The sequence below is a fragment of the Quercus lobata genome, chromosome 7 (assembly GCF_001633185.2).
Source record: "Quercus lobata isolate SW786 chromosome 7, ValleyOak3.0 Primary Assembly, whole genome shotgun sequence".
In the NCBI taxonomy this organism is placed as follows: Eukaryota; Viridiplantae; Streptophyta; class Magnoliopsida; order Fagales; family Fagaceae; genus Quercus; species Quercus lobata.
Genome location: NC_044910.1, coordinates 1,205,404 through 1,225,961, shown reverse-complemented (window position 1 = coordinate 1,225,961; position 20,558 = coordinate 1,205,404). Strand labels below are relative to the sequence as shown.

The following is a 20,558-nucleotide window of genomic DNA, read 5'->3' as shown; positions in this document are numbered from 1 at the left end:
GCCCAAGCTGCAGCTTCTAAAATATTATTCTTGGTGTCTTGGAATTTATTAGTCTTTTTCCTTTTATTTTTGTGTATATGTGGTTTTTTTGGGGGGTTGGGGGGAGTTGTTCAAGTTAAATTGAAATTACTTTTGTCACATTGCACTGCTTATTATATCTAACAAAGCTTACCAAACTTTTAAATGCACATGAAGGGTCTGTAAAATGTAAGCACTGGAACAACAGGAGGCTGGAAGGGATTTGATATGATTATAAGGAAAAACATGAGTATAATCTTAAAGATCTGTGGCCAAAGAGGAGGAAGCTGTCATTTGACTCTGATATATTTTACATTGAGGTAATGTAGGATCGCTCTCATTTAATCAGTTTATACTGGATGACCCAAAGTACCTTAAAATTTTTTGTCACATTACAAATCTGAAAGGAGACAAACTATGGGCTAAAGAAACATTGCTCTAGAAACAACATAGAACCGAATGAGCTTTATGACAAGTCTAGTCATAGAATTATTATACGGGTATGAAACCATTTTCATTCTTCCAAATGGATGGCAAATGATCAGATCAAAAATTTTTTTTTAGGACAGTTAGTAAAAAAGAGTTTTCTTGCCATGAATGAAGATTAAGTTTTGATATCATATTTTCTGGTCATGAATGATTTGCAGTGATCCTAAGTTTCAATAACATATTTTGCTTACTGGTTATGGACATTCATGTAGGACATCATAAAGTTATTCTGTTAAGCTTTGTGTATGAAGAGGGTTTTTATGGCCAGGCAAAAAAAAAAAAAAAAAAAGGAGCATGTAAATTTAGAAATGTTTGCAAATGCTAGACTAGTCAATGAACTATGACTTTAGATATAACATGCTTAATTGGAAACCGAATATCAGTTAGTTCGGAGAAAATAATCTGGTTTTCAACTTCAGTTGATAGTTTTTAAATGATGCAATTAGATTTTATCCCCATGAGTGTTCCCACCATCCCCCCTCCGCCCCACCTCTCCTCTAGACCACAACAACTCCCACCACCACTTATCCATGCACAAGCCAATCCACCTTTTGTTAACTTTCCCAACCTTCACTATTTCTTCCCTCCTCCTCAAATCCCTTTCCAACAGCCTTGTTATTGGCCAAGTCAGTTTGGTCAGTACATACCCCACCACACGCCGACCCAACCATCCTTACCCCCTCTGAACCTTAATCCTCCTAAGACGCCACCTTCTTCACAAACCAAGCCTTCACCTTCACATGGGGAACGGGGGAAATTTTCTTTTTTTCGCATTGACACAAAGGCCTTCTTCTTGGCTTTTGACGGAGGACGTATGGATTCTTATTCCATTACAGAAAAACGGGGCAGGTACCATGGTTCTATCTGGGTTGGTAGATCGGGCTTGGACTGGATCATTGCATGCATGGTAGAGTTATGCCATTGGGATTTTTGCAAGCAACATTTTTTCAAACAGATTCATGAGAATTATAAAATTTTGGAGTACTCTAGTAGGTTGAATAAGGGTGGTTGTTTTGTGGAAATATCTGAGTATCATAATGGGGCTACACGTGGTTGTTTGTGTGTTCCAGAAGGTTTTCATAAGGGTGACTGGGCTTTTCTTGAAAGGAAGTTAAGTGATTTTTTCTTGGGAAAACCTGTTTCTAAGCCGGGAAAGGAGGTGGCTGCTGGCGGTGGTAGGTTTGCAAAACCCACCGGTATTCCACAAAACTAAGTTTGGAAAGATATTAATGGTCACGTGAAATTAGGAAGTGATTTAGATTTGGAGAAGCAGTTTCCTAAACTTGCTGGCTCGTTAAATCAGAAGGAGGGATTTGGAGAATTTGATTTTATTCCAAAAACAAATATCTCAACTCACCCTGTATCTGGACGGCCAATGCGTGCATCTACTTTTAAGTGGACTAAGGCCCATTTTTCTTTAAAGATATTTGTTGATCTTGAAGGAAGGGGCCAACGTGTGGTGAAGTGGGCCAATTTTGTTCAGCCCAAGTTTGTTAAGGACGTTATAACACCTACTGAACTCGGGCCTGTTAAGAAAGCACATGGTGGGCCTATTAAACAAGCCCAAGATGACCTTCTGGCCAAAACTAAGCAGAATCATACCGGTGACTTAACCCACTTGAAATCACAAGGTTTGTCATGATCTTGTGAGCGAGGTGAAGGATTGGGCTCCCACGTCAGTGCCGAGAAGTCAATGCTAGGTACTGGCAAGATGGGAGGGGATCTTCCAACTTCCAATGGAGGTTCCGATACGGTGGTGCAGGAGGTTTTTGTTCCGATGGGTTGTACTGGCGAGATGGGAAGGGCTCTATTAACTTCTGATGGAGGTCCCGATAGGGCGGTGCAGGAGGTTTTTGCTCCGATGGGCTGTATAGGCAGCAACGCCGAGGTGGGGGTTCCTTCCACTGTCCAAGTTGCCGACGACCCAGCGACGGACTGTCCGATCAGTGGGGCTGTGGAGATTTCGTATGTTTCGAATTCCATTGGTCATCCCAGCTTCACTGATGCTGTGGTGGGGTGTTCGACGACACTAGTAAAGAGGGCCGAGGTGTCTTGCCATCAGCCTTTACTAGAACAAAACAAGTTTTCTCCTGTTTCCGAGTTGGTTTCAGATTCTTTCGAAGAAGAGTTGCTGTTGTTGAATTGGGTCAATACCATGGAGTCGAATAGGGATGAGGAGGAGCGGTAGTTGATGGAATATGTAGCTTTGGCTCAATGGGATCCTAATGGGGGTTTGGTGTTAATGACAAAGGAAGATGACCCAGTTGACATCTCTGTGGAGGATGATTTGGAACCTTCGGCTTGGGTAAGTAAGAAGGTTAAGGGCTTCGGTAAGTGGGTGGGTTTCCCCATAGATTCTTGTGAGAGGCAGTGTGTTGAATTTTTTCAACGACTTAAGAAAGTGTGGGAGAAACATGCTACGGTAGGCAGCCTTCGTCGCACTGCTTCTTCCTCTACAAAAGGTATGAGGGAATTACAGAATTTAATTTCTACAGTTAATTATGATGGTCAAGCTAGTAAATGAACCAGGGAGATTGTGAAGTTCAGTGGGTTGGGTTTTGATGGTTGTCCATGAATTTGAGACTTTTATCTTGGAATGTGAGAGGATTTAACAATCCTCATAAGAGGGATACTGTGAAGAACTTACTTAAGGAATGGAAGTGTGAGGTTGTGTGTTTTTAGGAAACTAAACTGGACTGTACCAATTCTACTGTTGTGAAAAGTCTTTGGGACAGCTCTTATGTAGATTGGGTGGCTTTAGATGCCATTCACACAGCGGGAGGTATTCTTGTGATCTGGGACATGAGGGTGTATGAGAAAATTGATTGTGTGGTGGGTAGCTTTTCTGTTTTGGTCTTGTTGAAGGGGGTGGCAGATGGTTTTGTTTGGATATGTATGGGAGTTTATGGCCCAAATGATGTCGGTTTGAGGGATGCTTTATGGGCAAAGCTTGATAGTGTGAGAGTGAGATGGAGTTCAGCTTGGTGTGTTTTAGGTGATTTCAACATTATTAGATACCCGGCAGAGCGTCTTGGTTGTAATTCGTTTAGTCCAGCCATGTTCAATTTTTCGGACTTTATGGATTGATCTTCCTTTGGTCGGGGGTGAGTATACGTGGTTTAGAGATTCAGTGAACCCTGCTATGTCTCGTATAGATAGAGTTTTGGTTTCAGCTAATTGGGAGGAACACTTCTTAGATGTGATTCAAAGGCCTCTCCCTCGTGTGGTTTCTAATCATTGTCTTATTCTAGTGGAGGCAGGAGGCATGGCGAGGGGGAAAAGTCCCTTTAAATTTGAGAATATGTGGCTTAAAGTGGAGGGTTTTGTGCATCGAGTTAGGTGCTGGTGAAACAGTTATCATTTTGTGGGATCCCCTAGTTATGTTCTAGCATGTAAATTCAAGGCTCTTAAAAAAGACTTGAAGTGTTGGAATAAACATGTTTTTGGGGATGTGCATTTTAGAAAAAAATGTTTGTTGTCTGAGCTGTTGGATCTGGATATAAGAGAAGGTTTGCAAGTGCTGACTACGGCAGATAAAGCAAGAAAAATAGAGATTAAGGCAAAGATCGAATCTTTAGCTTATTTGGAGGAGATTTCTTGGAGGCAGAAATCAAGGGCTTTGTTCTTAAAGGAGGGAGACAAAACACTAGGTTTTTCCACAAGCTTGCTAATTCACATAGACGAGCTAATACCATGAGGGGTGTGGAGGTTGATGGCATTATGTATGAAGCTGAATTAGATATTCAGGATCAAGTGGTGGGGTTTTATAAGAGCCTTTATCAAGAACCTGTGGATTGGAGGCCCACTATTAATGGGTTAGATTTTGCTAGTTTGGATGAGTCTGATAGGCTTTCTCTTGAAAGGGAGTTTGATAGGGAGGAGATCGTTGCGGCTCTTTGGGAGGTTGAGGGTGATAAGGCTCCTGGTCCCGATGGCTTTACCATAGCTTTCTTCCAAAAGTGTTGGTGTATGATTGAAGAGGATGTTATGGCTTTTTTTGCAGACTTTCATAGCCAATGCATCTTTGAGAAATCTCTGAATGCTACTTTTCTGTGTTTGATACCTAAGAAGATTAATGCTGTCAATATTAAAGATTTTCGACCCATTAGCCTTGTGGGAAGTTTGTACAAATTTCTGTCAAAAGTGTTGGCTTATAGGCTTCGAAGTGTATTGGAAAAACTTATATCCAACTCCCAGAAATGCCTTTGTAAGGGGAAGACAGATTCTTGACTCTGTTCTTATAGCAAATGAATGTTTGGATAGTAGATTGAAGAGTGGTGTTCCGAGTGTGATTATTAAGTTGGATATAGAGAAGGCTTATGATCATGTAAATTGGAATGCTAATGCTTTGTTTTACCTTATGGAGAGGATGGGTTTTGGGGACAAGTGGGGGAGGTGGATGAAGGCCTATATCACTACAGTTTGTTTCTCAGTGCTTATTAATGGGTCTCCGGCTGGCTTTTTTGGTATCTCGCGTGGTCTTCGTCAAGGAGATCCTTTATCACCTCTTTTGTTCTTGTTGGTGATGGAAGTGTTAAGTTGGTTATTGAGGAGGACAGAAGAGGGTGACTTTCTTAAGGGGTTCCAGGCAAGCCCCAATGCGTGAGGAGGTTTGCATATTTCTCATCTTCTGTTTGCCGATGATACTATTCTTTTTTGTGATGCATCTAGGGAACAATTATTATATATACGGATGGTGTTGATCTTTTTTGAAGCTATTACAGGCGTAAAAGTAAATGTTGGCAAGAGTGAAATTATGCCAATTGGTGAGGTTGGGAATTTGGATGCTTTGGCTTGTATTCTATGCTGTAAGGTTGGTTGTTTGCCTATGTCTTATTTGGGAATGCCTGTTGGGGCTCATTTTAAGGATGCTTCGATTTGGAATCTTATTTTAGAAAGGGTGGAGAAAAAGCTTGTTGGTTGGAAGCTGTTGTATTTGTCTAAAGGAGGTAGGCTTACTTTATTGAAGAGTACTTTGTCGAGTCTCCCAACTTATTATCTATTGCTGTTTACAATTCCGCAACACATAGCAGACAGACTAGAGAGGATTCAGAGGAATTTCCTGTGGGGGAGTTCTAATGAAGTTTTCAGATATCCGCTTGTTGCTTGGGATAAGGTTGTTTGGCCGGTGGAGATAGGGGATTTGGGGATTCGGAAGATTGGGCTTTTTAACCAAGCTCTACTTGGGAAGTGGCTTTGGCAGTTTGGGAAGGAAGCTACACATTTGTGGTGTCAAGTAATAGCCACCAAGTATGGAGAGGGTAGTGGAGGTTGGTGCACTAGAGTTGTGAGAGGGACTCATAGTTGTGGGTTATGGAAGAATATTAGGAAAGGTGCAGACAATTTTTCGGTCATGTGGTGTACGCAACGGGAGAGGGCAATCGTATTCGGTTTTGGCACGACCCTTGGAGTGGTCCTATTCCTTTGAAAGAATTATATCTGGAATTGTTTGTCTGTGCTGTGGTTCAGGAAGTTCTGATTTCTGACATGGTTATTTTTGCACCAAATGGGGGAGGTAGGAGTTGGAACTTCCTTTTCCGTCGCAATTTTAATGAATGGGAGTTGAAGAGATTTTATTCTTTCTATGAGCATGTCTCTGCCAGGATTCCTAGTGGGGAGGGTGAGGATATCTTGATTTGGCAGTTGAATCATAGTGGTGTTTTTGATGTGCGATTCTTTTATATTGCTTTATTAAAAGCCCCTTCTGTTTCTCTCTTGGCAGAGCATTTGGTGTGTAAAGGTACCTAAAAGAGTATCTTTCTTTCTATGGACTGCTACTAAGGGTGGGATTCTCACAATAGATAACCTTGTTAAGAAAAACTTGCCCCTTGTTAACTGGTGTTGTCTATGTAGGTGTGATGAGAAAACTGTGGATCACCTTTTGCTTCATTGTAAGTTTGCATCTGCTTTGTGGAGTGAGGTCCTTATCATGTTTGGGGTTCAATGGGTGATGCCGGATACTATTGTTTCTCTTCTTTTTGCTTGAAGGAATTGGTTGGGAACTTACTCTTCAAAGGTATGGAATTTGGTACCAACATGCCTTATGTGGTTAGTATGGAAGGAACACAATGCCCGAACTTTTGAGGACGTTGAGAGACCTATAGATATGATGAAGAACTTGCTTGCTAGGACTTTATTTGAGTGGTCTCGTATTTGGGGTCTTACGCATTGTAGTTCCTTGTCTTATTTCCTTATCTCTATTAGACTTTCCTAAAAAAAAATTCGTCTTGAATTCCGTTCCTACCCAACCAGGGCTAGAAAATTCCAAAAAAAATAGCAAAAATATTCAAAAAATTAAAAAACATCATTCCGGCAATATTTCTTTCCATAATGGGCTGACCTTATGATTTGATTGTATTTGTTTCACGGGCAGTGAGTTTACAATCGTAAACACATTGTTCTTTTTCATCAATAAAACTCTTATTATCTATTAAAAAAAAAAGGATAAGAAACTTTTTTTTTTTTCCTCTCTGTAACAGTAATGTTCTTTTGTTAATACTAGTGAATGAAAATAATTTATGGTAGAGAAAAATGAGCAAACAAGAAAAGCATGTTCAAGGTGGTTGAGATGATGCCAAGTTAAGCAAAAAGATAGTAATTGTTTTAGAAGAATTAAATGGGGAAAACTCACAGGTAACCCTATAAACAATACATATATGGACGAAGTGTAAATTCACACATTTGGTAGTATCATTGAGTAAGATCGTGTTGCTTGATGTGGATATTTTGATTTCAATGAAATGGTTTGAAAAAGAATAAATGGGAGTATTGATAAAAGATAGGAGAACTGACAAATATGTGTGAGTAAGCTCTTATGAGAGTTTTTTTATCCTATAAGATCCATCTAAATGACCCCCTTTTTCTATATTTTTTTCAGAAGGTAGGTGCCCAATCTTTTAGTAATGGTGATTAAAAAAAATGGAATGAGGATTGATCAATGATGATTTAATGCATGAATATGAAGTATGAAAAATACGGTTTATCTTTCAATTTAAACTCTTAAATAATTATCAAGAATAAAATTTCATTTTGATTGCTAATAGGCTTATGCTTGTACACCTAAAACTTTTCTGAAATGCTTTTAAATGGTTATGTTAAGATATATAAAGTCTAGCTCTTTTGCACATTAAATGTCATTTGTGGTTCTTATTGTTGTAGCTTAGACGGATCTCCATGTGACCTTTGAATACCTTGTTTTATTTTATGTCATTTTTGAATTTTGAATTCTTTACTTTTTCCCTTTCAAGATATTGTCATGGAAGTTCAATGTGCTTTGTATCTAACTCTATCAGAATTCACTGGTAATACAGAGCTGAGAGTGACTTGGAGGGTCTTATAGAAAAGCAGTTTGAAGCACTATAGAAGGCATTCAAGATACCTCATAAGGCCTAAGAAGCTCGTTTGATGGTATCAAAAATGTTTCTGACTTTATTTAGGGAAGGCAAACTTGGTCCTTTCATCTTTGATAATGTCTATGATGCAAATGTTGTGTCCTCCGCTGTAACTTCTAAGGTTTCTTTTTTCTTGTTCTTTTTTTTTTTTTTGGGGGGGGGGGGGGGCGCCGTAGGGGTGTGGGGGTGGGAGTGTGTTGTATATGTTGGTCTTTTCTTACTTTTTTCCCCCCTCCTGTATTGTGTTGATATCTTGAATTTACTGAAATTGTACTACAAAGCTAAAAGATGCTTTATGTTGGTTCAAGATGCGTCGACAAGGGATGAGACTTAAACCCTCTGTTGATCTCCAACCAACACAGGTCGCCTAAGTTGCAGCTTCTAAAATTTTATACTTGGTGTCTTGGAATTTTGTCAGTCTTTTTTCTTTTAAGTTTTTGTAAATGTGGTTTTTCTGGGGGTTGGGGGGAATTGTTCAAGTCAACATGAAATTACTTTTATCAAATTGTATTGCTTATTCTATCTGATAAAGCTTACCAAATTCTTAAATGCACAGTACTTGCCAGCAGTTTTAAATACTCAAGGGACTCCCCTTCATTGGAAGCACTTGAACAATTAGAGACTGGAAGGGATTCAATACGATTCTAAGGAAAAACATGAGTATAATATTAAAGATTTTCGGCCAAAAAGTAGGAAGTTGCCAAATGACTTTGATATGCTTTACATTGAGTAATATAGGATCGTTCTCATTTAATCATTTTATTCAGGACGACCCAAAGTATTTTAAAACTTTTTGTCACATGACAAGTTTGAAAGGAGACAAACTTAACTATGGGCATAAGAAAAATTGTTCTAGGGACAATATAGAACCAAATAAACTTCATGATAAGTTTTGTCGTTGAGATATTACACACTTTAGACACTATTTTTGTTTTACGAATGGATGGCAAATTATCAAATCAGAAATTTTTTTTGGGAAATTTAGTTTTCTTGTCATAAATGAAGATTTAATTTTGATAACATATTTCTAGTCATGAATGTGTTACAGTGAGCCTATGTTTTGATAATATATTTTACTGACATTCATGTAGGACATAATGAAGTTATTCTGTTGTGCTTACTGTATGAAGGAGTTTTTTATGACCAGGGACAAGAAAGGAGAATGTAAACTTGAAATGTGGGCGAATGCTAGACAGACTGACAGAGTCAATGAACTATGACTTTAGATATGACAGGCTTAATTTGAAACAGATGATCAGTACGTTCAGACAAAATAATTTGGTTTCTAGTTTCAGTAGAAGGCTTTTAAGAAGGATGTGAAGTTTTTTTGTTATTTTTGACAGTAATGTTGTTTTGTTAATACTGGGAAAAAAAAATGAAGAATTGCGGAAAGAGTGAATGACAACAATTTATATAGGTTTTACCTAGTGCACAAAGCTCCAACTTTTGTGGGGTGCCCTTGTTCATGCTTATTAGATAGTGGATGACAGTCCCGTCTTGTGCATGTGAGTGTCAGTCAGTGCCCTTGTCCATGCTTCTTAGATAGTGACAGTGAGGAGCTCGTACTCACGCTGATTTATTGAAATATGGGTCGTGATGATGGTGGCTTATCATGGTTCATGTACCAAAAGCTACCGGAGTTCAAGCTGAAAGAAGCGATTTCAAGGGATCCTACCCTACTTGTTTAGGTGGTTGGTGTTCCTAATGTTGGCAAGTCATCTTTAATTAATTTGATCCATCAAATTGTGTCATCTTGCTTTCCTGGTAAGGTGTTACTATGTTTCTGCTGGATCATGGTTGGATGTCATTTTCTTGAAATGGAACTGTGGTGAAGTTTATTAAATTATTGAACAATAATGGGTTCAGTTTTCTTTCATGGTGCACTTACCAAAAAAAAGTTTTCTTTCATAGTGCAGGAGAATATGAAGCTACACTTGGCCTGTTGCCTAGTGTTACTCAAGACATTGCTAAATACAAGGTCAAGAGATTCTTTGTTTCATGGTTTATACACCTTATAAAGTAAGAGACTGAAATTTTTGCTTCATGTGTCTTTCATAGTTATTAGCATTCAATAATTAAGACTATATCTGAGAATGAGATTGAACCCTGATATTAATATTTTTGGTAGGAAGATCTCATAGGTTTGGTTGTGAATTGTTTTATTGACCATTATCACTTAACATTTAGTTCATGTTCTTGCTTTTATGAGCCGCAGACTGGTTTCACGGAAGTTATGGACTTATTTCTAACTTGTGCTATAGTATTTGACCACAGATAAAGTGAAGGGGATTACTATGACTTATATTATATTTTTGGCTTAATTGATTGATGTTCCCCCTATTTTGCTAGCTTTCTTACTAATTTATATATCTATTTTTTTCTTTTGATTTTTTTTTAAGCTAGTAAGTATTTGTAAGTTTATAGGAATAAGGGGAATAAACTATCAGGGTTAGGTCTCTGGTTTGATTATTGAAAGCTTGTAATAACTAAGTCAGTTGCAGAAGCTTTATTCAAAGATATGTATTGGGTGTCAGGCTAATCATCAAGCATTTGGCTGGTTCATTTTCTTTTTTAATCTTAATTTTCTTCTATATTACTTTTGCCTTCTGTTGTTAATTTGTGGCTAAATACTTCTGTTTCAGCATTTATGAATGTTTAAATGTTGACATTGAATTATGAAGGTACAGATTGTGCATCAGCCTATCATATATGTCCTAGACACTCCGGGTGTATTGGTTCCAAGTATCTCTGACATAGAGACAGGGCTGAAGCTGGCTCTTGCAGGTATCATCCTCTTGCAAATAATTTCTCTTTAGTTTCTCAAGAGATTTTTTACACTAGATGTGTGAATGTGCACGCACAGCTACCTTCAAGTCTTTTTAGTTTTAGATGTGCTTATCTTGCTTGAAAGATCACTGTTGTAAACAGAAAAAAACAAGTGAGTCTCCAATCGCTATTCAGAGAGGCCATAGAGCACTCAACCTGAGCTGATTTGGTTGCAACAAACCAACTGGATTCAGCTTCAATTATGTTGGGTAAGGCCTAAAAGTTATATGCCTCAAGTTATGTCAGTGAGATAAACCCTCTTGTTGACCTCCAACCAACACAGGTTGCCCAAGCTGTAGCTTCTAAAATATTTTACTTGGTGTCTTTGAATTTTATCAGTCTATTTTATTTTATTTTTGTGTATATGTGGATTTTTTTTGGGTTGGGGAGAGTTATTCAATTCAACATGAAATTACTTTTGTCACATTGTTCTGATTACTGTATCTGATAAAGCTTACCAAACTCTTAAATGCACATGAAGGGGCCCGTAAGAGATTCAGTGGTAGGTGAGAAGCGAATTGCACAAAACTTGCTGGCAGTTTTAAATACTCAAGGAGCTCCCTACATTGGAAGCACTTGAACAATAGGAGATTGGAAGGGATTCGATATGATTCTAAGGAAAAACGGCACAAGCTTGTCAACTTATGAAGCATCTACCCTTGCTTTAATGGATGGATCTATCTATGCCAATATGGATAATATCAAAGGGAATTCTCATAGCATAAATTCAATTCTAAACATTATAGTAGTGGAGATTAAAGCAATTCTTTGGTGAAAAATCCAAGTGTTCTGACTCCTTTAGCATAAGAAGGATTTGAAAAATGACACTTATTGTTCCGAAAGCAACAACCTATAATTTTACACCTTTGCCTTTTCCTATCTTTTCCCCTCTAATTACTGGGAAATTATTAGGTAGTTCGGGACTACAAAGTCAACATGTTGTCCTTGTAGTCCCAGCCAATAGAGGGAAGACGCATCATGAAAAATGAATGACATCATCTTAGCTGCCACATCATTCTAAGACACCCACAGATTTTAACATCGTTAGTCCTGTCCATTAACTTGTCAGCAAATTTCAAATTTTCATTTGGGAATTGGGCGGGTCGGTGAGAGATTTCAGAAGGTAAAAGCTTTCAAAATTCATTATTTTGAAAATTCTCTTTTTTTCTTTTTTTTTCCTCTCTCTCTGATGGTCCATCTCCATGTTCATTATCATCACTATTAGCTACTTCATCTGTTACTGTCCAGGCCTACGGATATCTCATGGCTAAATGACAACTTTTTTAGTTTTTTTACTTGGTAAATTCGAACTTCTTCTTTTTTTTTTCTTCTTCGTTCTTAGCTCAATATTATCTGGGTCAAGTTCCTATTGCCTTTTGTTTTTATATTAAATGGGTCAAGCCTTAATGGTGTTCCTTTAGTGGCACTTTGTTGGAATCTTAGGTTCTGTAATACATGGACACGGGTTTCAGATTTGATTTATAGTTTAACTTTATCGATTGTTAAATATGAGTAATAGTTTTGTTTTTTTTTTTTCCTATAAAAAAAAAAATGTTTTAGTTTTTGTTGGATTTGATTTGATCAGATAACTTTTGAGGGTGGTTGGGATCAAAAGTGCTTGATTTAGGAAAAGCGTCAATGTCCCAATTTTTATTATTATTATTTTTTGGAGGCATAGAAAGTGTTTGTTGAAATGCCTCATAGAGTTTTGGCTTATCTAAACTTGTTATGGCTTTGTATCCATGTTTATGTGGTTCTACCTTTTTTTTTAGATGTTAAATCTGGTGTATTGAATAGTTTATTTCTCAAATTGAAATAATTCTATGAAATTTCTTTTCCTATATCATGTAAAAAAATTACAATATTTCACTTTTCTTTTGTCATTTTGATTATGATTTCGTTTTATGCTATAGATCCTCTTAGAGACTTTATTTATACTCTCTAATGCTATGAGGAACACAATGGATTAATTTGCAACATGCCATAATGCCACCTTGGTTATAGAACGTTGTGAAGTGCCAACTTTTCTTTGTTTTGTGATTTTGATAGCGGCCTATGGATAATTTTTATAGTTAAACTTGATGTTGGTTGCTTCAACATGGATGTAGAGTCTGCAGACATGCAGCTACTGCAATGTACCTCTCAATCTACTTTAGCAATGGCAATCCATTCCTGACCAATTTAAGCGAAGTTGTTGGACAAAATGGCTGGCTTCAGTTATGATTCAAACAAGCATCACCATTCAACAAGGGGACTCTAGGCTAGCTAAATAGTATGAATATCTTGCAGTAGCAACATAAGAAGCAAATTTCAAGCAACGTGGATAAGCATGAGTGTTCCTTTATCCAAGGGAGCTGTTAGTAGTCTATTAGAATTAGACTTTAGCCAATAGGTAGATTTTTCAGATTGAGTTATTAGTTTATTATTTGTTCTTGGATATTATCAAGTTGATGTTGTATCAATTAGTACTCCTCTATCTCTATGTCAAGTTGATGTTTACAGGATGTATGAATTATTCATCTCAAATAGAATGTATTTGATATTATGTTAGATTGCTCAAAGCAAATTCATGATTTATGAATTCCTTAACCAAGCAAAAAACAGTATAGTTATCACAAGTAATGGCTATTAGTTTCATATGGGCTGGTTTTAGATTTTTAAAAAGTCCAGTTAATCAACACCCATATAAACTGCAATCACAACCACTCAACAATGCTAATGCCATTGGAGTGCAAGTTTGGTCCCATGACTCCCATCATTGCTAATACAACCTACTATAGATAAACTACAAAAAATAAAACTATTGAGATCTATTTTTTTACAAATTTTGTTCATTTTTTGATCAACTAAGAACTCACATGAAACCTAAAAATTTATGCAAGAATTTGTAATACATTGGATGTACAAAATAATTTTTCAATACTACGAAGAACTTGATTCAAAGATGTAGATTAAAATAGAAACATAACATGCAAAAGTAACGTTAAAGAGGTTCACCAACATTTTTGCACTTCCTTTCTATTATAGTAGTTTACAATCAACATCTCCTTTCCCTCTACCATGATAAAAAAGAGCTCAAAAAAAAAATCATACATGATACAATCTTTTCCCTCTATTATGATGATATAAAGAATAGCTCAAAAAAATTAAAAAATTCATAAAATTAACAAGAGAGTTTGGAGAGTTAAACTTCAGGGGGAAAAAAAGTCTCCCTATCCTCCCACATTTACATTCAAATTGACCTCATCATTGTATTTGATAAATAAACCTAAATATTCTATAAAAAATAAATCTCCTCAACTCATGCAACTTTACTTTTTCTCCCATAGTCATTCGTAGGGAAACTTCAATTGTTCTAATTTGGGCTTCAATGCTAATCCTATCTGCAAGTAAAAATTCACAATCATCAATTAAAAAGAACTGTGCATGGTTGCTAAAAATATTGTGTGACATCATGTCATATCTACACTAATGGAATTAAATAAGATATGTGATGCAGGAAAATAAAGAGGAAACTAAAAGAACAAAATTAAAAAATAAATCCTTAGAATTATTTTGGTTGTGCTCCTGCAGCAAGATGCTTATGCATTAATGGTGCATGTGCTTCTTGTTGTAATTGATTCTAGAACTGTGAACCTCTAATTGCGATTAAGATAAGCACCAAAGTAGAAAGCCACATACAGCAACCAATGAAAGCCAATCAGTATCTCTCATACTTGTAATCAAAATTTTCCCTTAATTGTTTGCATATAGACCTAAAAATAAGCATAATACTACTAATTTTATAAAATGTCAATTATGATGTTCATAAATAAGCTCATGAGTGACAATGAACTATACTTGGACATGACTTACAAAATCCCCTAAGAAATGGGTGTGCATCCATAGTAGGCAAAAGTAACAATGAAATTACCAAAAACTTGCATATGAATTTAGAATAACTCCACCTAAGTTTCTATCATACATGAAACAAAGTAATCAAAACTGTCAAAGAGTTATTACAAGTTTAGTGGCTGAAGCCCTTGGCATACTTATATGACACTTTAACTCCATTATCAAACTTTGAGGTCATGGACTGACTAACTGAAAAAAGAAAAGATACAAAATAACGCAGTTGTTGCATAGCAAATTTGTTACACTTAGAGACAACTTCAACACCGGATTTCACAAAAATAAAAACAGCAGAACCACATAAACATGGATACAAAGCCATAACAAGTTCAGACAAACTAGAACTCTATCAGGCATTTCAACAAACACTTTCTATGCCACCAAAAAATAATAATAATAAAAATTGGGACATTGACGCTTTACCTAAATCAAGCACTTTTGATCCCAACCACTCTCAAAAGTTATCTGATCAAATCAAATCCAACAAAAACTAAAACCTTTTTTTCTGTTTTTTATTTTTTTATTTTATAGGAAACAAAAACAAAACTATTACTCATATTTAACAATCGATAAAGTTAAACTATAAATCTAATCTGAAACCCATGTTCGTGTATTACAAAACCTAAGATTCCAGCAAAGTGCCACTAAAGGAACACCATTAAGGCTTGACCCATTTAATATAAAAGAAAAGTATGGCAACAGGAACTTGACCCAGATAATATTGAGCTAAGAAGGAAAAAAAATAAAGGAGTTCGAATTTACCAAGTAAAAAAACTAAAAGAGTTATCATCTAGCCATGAGATATCCGTAGGCTTGGGTAGGAACAGATGAAGTAGAAATAGAGAAGAAGTGTTGCCAACGTTGTGGTGGAAGAAAGCCCATCACACAAAGAGAGAGAGAGAATTTTCAAAACAATGAATTTTGAAAGCTTTACCTTCTGAAATCTCTCACCGACCCGCCCAATTCCCAAATGAAATTTTGAAATTTACAAACAAGTTAACGGACAGGACTAACAATGTTAAAATCTGTGGGTGCATTAGAATGATGTGACCGCTAAGCTGATGTCATTCATTTTTCATGATGTGTCTTTTTTCTATTGGCTGGGACTACAAGGTCAGCAAGCTGACCTTGTAGTCTTGGACTACCTAATAATTTCCCCTAATTACTAGTGCGTAAATTTTTTTCTAAAATTAATCTTAATGTATCATTTACAATTTTGGTTTAAGTTAGAAGGAGCTTCATATGGAAATGAAACTTTATAATTCCAAATACAAGTATCACTCCCTTCAATGGCAATTACACATCATATGTTTGAATTAATTAAGCATGTTATTACACATGGTGCTTCATGCTTACGAAGAATAATCATAAAATATGAATATAAGAACGAATGTTTACACACACAAATCCATGGATCTCTCAACTTTATACACAAGAATGTAGTCAAGGGAGTATACACATCACTTCTTATTTATTTACATCTCTTCCTTTGAATTAAAATGACATATATGTTTATTTATTGACATCATTTAGTACAAATTACAATAACATATATATTTATTCATTTACATCACTTACAAGCAAATTAAATAAAAAAAATATTTATTTGTTTATATGTTGTAATACAAATTGCAATGAAGAAATGCTTACAAATTACAGAAGGAACATGTGACTTTGAATTGAGCAACATTTAGGCTCTATTGATTGTGACTTGTGTTGGACTCCTGAAATGAAATTTGCAATATATAGTATATAAGCAACTTACAAGAACGATACTACTAGGAAAAATGTATTTACAAAAGATAAATAAATAAATAAATAAATAATTATTATGTTCATTTAAGTTTTTGGTTGCCAATACCTTGCTTAGAAACACAATGTTACACAAACAAGATAAAATTCCTCAATTAAATAAATAGGATTAATCTCTTCTTCTCTACTTTTTCCCTTTTAAATTTTTTTTTTTTTTCTTCTTTTGCTAGGGAAGGTCCAAAGGGGTGGGCAAAAAATAAAGATTTAAAAGACCACTTTACTTTTGGAAATTCAATTTCATGCAAAAAGATATTTTTGGTTTCAATTTACTTTAAATCTAATTTGGACAAAGAGGGCTTTGACTTTTTTATTAAAAAAAAAAAAGTAAAAAGAAAAAGGGGGTTTGGGTTCATTAAGAATCATAACCAGCTTTAGGATTAATTTAAATAAGTAGAGAGAGAAGAGATAGAGACTAATATAATAGTACAAAAATAACAAGAAGACATATATGCCCTTACCTAATATCTTCTCCTTGTAAATATACGCTGATGTCGTCATCTCTCTTTTATGAACTTCCAATATCCTCATTGAAATACTCATCGAAATAAATTTTTGGTACATGAGCAATCTTGTGCCTAACTTCTTCTCTGCACTTTCTACTCAACTTAGGACATCTCCAAATCTCAAATTCTCTTAGTGCAGTGAGATCTTGCATCCCCTCCGGGAGAGATGAGAGCACAGGGCAATTTACAATTATAAGTGTTTGAAGTGATTTCAAGTGTGACAGCCACTCAGGCAAGGCGGTGAAATTACAACAATTTCCAATCTCTAGGTGCTGTAAAGTGTTGGCAGATGCTTGGAGCCACTGGGGCAAAACCTCCAACTTAGGTAACTTCTCAATCATCAACAATCGGAGGCTTAACTTGAGATTTTGATTCTCTTCGTTATCCGTCAAACTAAGCTTTTCACAATTCCGAATCTGAATTTCTCTTAGTGTAGTGAGATCTTGCATCCCCTCTGGGAGAGATGAGAACTCAAAGCAATCTTTAATTTTAAGTGTCTGAAGTGATTTCAGATGTGGCAACCACTCAGGCAAAGCGGTGAAATTACAACAATCTTCAATCACTAGGTGCTGTAAAGTGTTGGCAGATGCTTGGAGCCACTGGGGCAAAACCTCCAACTTAGGTAACTTCTCAATCATCAACAATCGGAGGCTTAACTTGAGATCTTGATTCTCTTCTTTATCCATCAAACTAAGCTCTTCACAATCCCCAATATACAGGGTCTCGAGGGTAGTTAGGTGTTTGATACTAAGTGACAAAGTGGTCAAACTTGGACATTCTGCAACAACCAATGTTCGAAGATTGGTGAGGCGTCCCTCCTCCATCCCTTCAAACACACATTTTAGATTCTCACAGCCAATTATCAACAAATGTCGAAGAGAATCCAAGCAACCTATTGCCTTCTCCAACAAGCAGGTATGTTTTGTTGTAACACTCAAAACCCTGAGGCTGATTATGTCCCTTATACCTTTGGGCAACCGTTCAAGATTACTGCAATTATCGAGCACCAAAGTTTGCAAATTGTGTAGCTTGCAAATGGAATCTGGAAGTTGCTTGATTATGTTATTACCTGATAGGTCGAGATATCTCAAACGTTTCAAACTTCCAATAGAACTTGGCAACACCTCAAAGGATGAATTGCTCAGATCAAGCACCCGTAAGTACTTAAATCTTGCGATACATGCTTCAAGTAAGGACGCAAGTTGCTCTGTTTTGAAAATAATAGTCTGGACTTTGCTCAACTTCTCTAATTGTGTTGTAACTTCTTGCCCATTCTCCAAAAATGATAGATGACAAACTTCTGCAGCAAGGGTAGACTTCTTGGTCACTACCGAACACTCACCTTTGGCAATTAAGAGTGCAAGATCATGGACCAGATCATGCATTTTAAAGGTATATACGGGCACAAATTCCTCTTGACCAAAATCTTGAAAGAATGATCTCGATAATAGCTCTTTGATATACAAGTCACCAACATCTTCCAACTCTACATTTTTATCCTTAGGTGATTGAAGAATTTCATGTGCCAACCAAAATTGAATCAATCGAACATTATTGAAGTCATAATCCTTTGGAAAAACAGAACAATATGCAAAACATTGCTTCAAGTGAAATGGCAATTGATTGTAACTGAGCTTCAATGCTGGTAAGATGCCACCTTCCTTTTGTTCTAAATTCCATATCTCGTTATCTCTAATAGATATCCACTCATTTTCATCAACTTTTGAATAAAGTGGGCCAGCTAAAGTCCTCACTGCTAATGGAACCCCTTTACATTTTTTGACAATTTCTCTTCCAATATTTAAGAGGTTTGGATATTGTTCTTCTTCTCCTTCCTTAAATGCCAATTTCACAAACAAAGACATACAGTTTTCTTCAGGTAGACCTTCAAGATTGTATGGAGCAGCAGTACCCATAATAGTAGCAACCGAGCTGTTTCGTGTTGTCACTATAATTTTACTTCCATTGCAACCACCAAGCAACAAATCTTCCAATTCCATCCATTTATTACGATCATCATTCCAAACATCATCCAAGACAAGTAGAAATTTCTTATCTTTTAAAAGCTCTCTTAAGCTATTTTGCCATTGATCAATACCCAAGTCTTCATCAACTGGAACTTTTGCAGATTTAAGGATTTCTTTTATCAACCTTGTAACATCAAAATCCTCAGACACACACACCCACATCCTCAATTGTTGAAAATGGCTAACTACCTGTTCATCGTTATACACCAACTTGGCAAGTGTGGTCTTCCCCAAACCTCCAATCCCAACAATAGGAATTACACTGACATTTCTGCTAGCTTCTAGCTGCATCAAAAGATCCATGATCTTTTCTTTGTCATCATTCCTACCGATGACATTCTGAGAAGGAACAAAGGAGTGCGTCATGTCTCTCCTGTTCACTGTTGGGTTCCTATCTTCAAGTTGTGCAGCAAGATTGAATTCATCCTTAAGAGCTGAAATATCATCTAACCTCTCCCTAATACCCTTGATTTTATGTGTCATTTTAAAACGGAATACAAGTGGATTAGAACCAGAAAAGAAAAATCGCACCTTTTTGCGAGAGCTCCCGTTTATCTTCATTACATCCTTCTGCAATACTCGATACTGAAATTCATCCAGCACATTCTCGGCATCAATAAGGACATCTTTGAGCTCCCTTAGCCAAGTCCTTAGCCTCTCGTTACTTGCTTGCTTCTCCTCAGCATCAAACAGTACGGCTTTAATGGCTAAGACTCTGCGCCCTATCCTTTTCAGATCACCTTTGAAGCCCCATGCCGAGCTGATCTCTTGGAAAGTACGGGATCCAAGCAGCTCCAGGACCTTCACTGTGATGCCATAGCCAATCTCAGCCATGTTCTTGGTAAAGACTAAAGAGCAAAGACAATGGAATGTGAAGATGAATGACCGTGCTAAGTTGCGAGAATTGTAAAGTGTAGAAAACCAATGCGCTGATGCTTTGGCTAAATTAGGAGTTCAATTTTTGTCTAACTTTGTAACTTTTTGTAACCCACCGTATGTGGTGGAGGATATATTAGCTTTTGATAAGGCTAATTTACGTTGTAATAGACTTGTGAATTCCTAAGTAATGATTAAGCTTGTTTTACCAAAAAAAAAAAAAAAAAAAGTGTAGAACATGAAAACAACAAAGCAAAGAGACTTTTATTGGATTTTGTGAGAGACTTTGAAGGTCTTTTACGCGTGGATGGACGGTATGGCCGTGTGGGGACGGAGCTCTGTACCGCGCATGTGCAGCCACAATATATGGTCTCTATTCATTTGTATGGTATGAGCAGTTCTCTCTAATATTTATAGTATAAATTTTGCCAAAGCTATTAAAATAATTATGGGTGATTCAAAGTTATGTATATAAAGCCTTAATATTTTCTAAGGATTGCCAAGATTAAATGTGGGTATTTCAATCGTCCTCACAATTTGAAATACTAATCTTTATACTCTTTCATATAATTTTGAATTTTTTTGAAGTTCTTAGGTAAATTTATTTATAAAATAATTTTGGCCATATTACCTGTTTCATAAATGTATTATTATATATGTTTTAAAGAGTAAGTTATTAATTCTTTTTTTTTTTTAAATATTTTCTCCATAACTAGTATTAATTA

General features: G+C 36.3%; 1 protein-coding gene and 2 long non-coding RNA genes across 3 annotated transcripts; 1 reads left to right on the top strand and 2 right to left on the bottom strand.

Annotated features, from left to right (window-relative positions):
- The first annotated feature begins 8,109 nt into the window (after window positions 1-8,109).
- Window positions 8,110-13,305, top strand: LOC115952511. Its single transcript, XR_004083439.1, has 2 exons — window positions 8,110-10,682; window positions 10,827-13,305. It is a non-coding gene; the product is annotated as an uncharacterized LOC115952511 (long non-coding RNA).
- A 397-nt stretch (window positions 13,306-13,702) lies between these two features.
- Window positions 13,703-15,543, bottom strand: LOC115952516. Its single transcript, XR_004083444.1, has 2 exons — window positions 15,378-15,543; window positions 13,703-14,107 (listed from the first exon to the last, which is right to left on the bottom strand). It is a non-coding gene; the product is annotated as an uncharacterized LOC115952516 (long non-coding RNA).
- A 1,389-nt stretch (window positions 15,544-16,932) lies between these two features.
- Window positions 16,933-19,805, bottom strand: LOC115953192 (disease resistance protein RGA2-like). The gene has a single exon (XM_031070726.1). The coding sequence runs from the start codon at window positions 19,789-19,791 to the stop codon at window positions 16,933-16,935; it is 2,859 nt and encodes a 952-aa protein (XP_030926586.1). The 5' UTR covers window positions 19,792-19,805.
- Window positions 19,806-20,558: the final 753 nt, after the last annotated feature.

Coding starts and splice junctions, on each gene's coding strand:
- LOC115953192 (XM_031070726.1), bottom strand. CDS start 19,791: ATGGCTGAGATTGGCTATGGCATCACAGTGAAGGTCCTGGAGCTGCTT.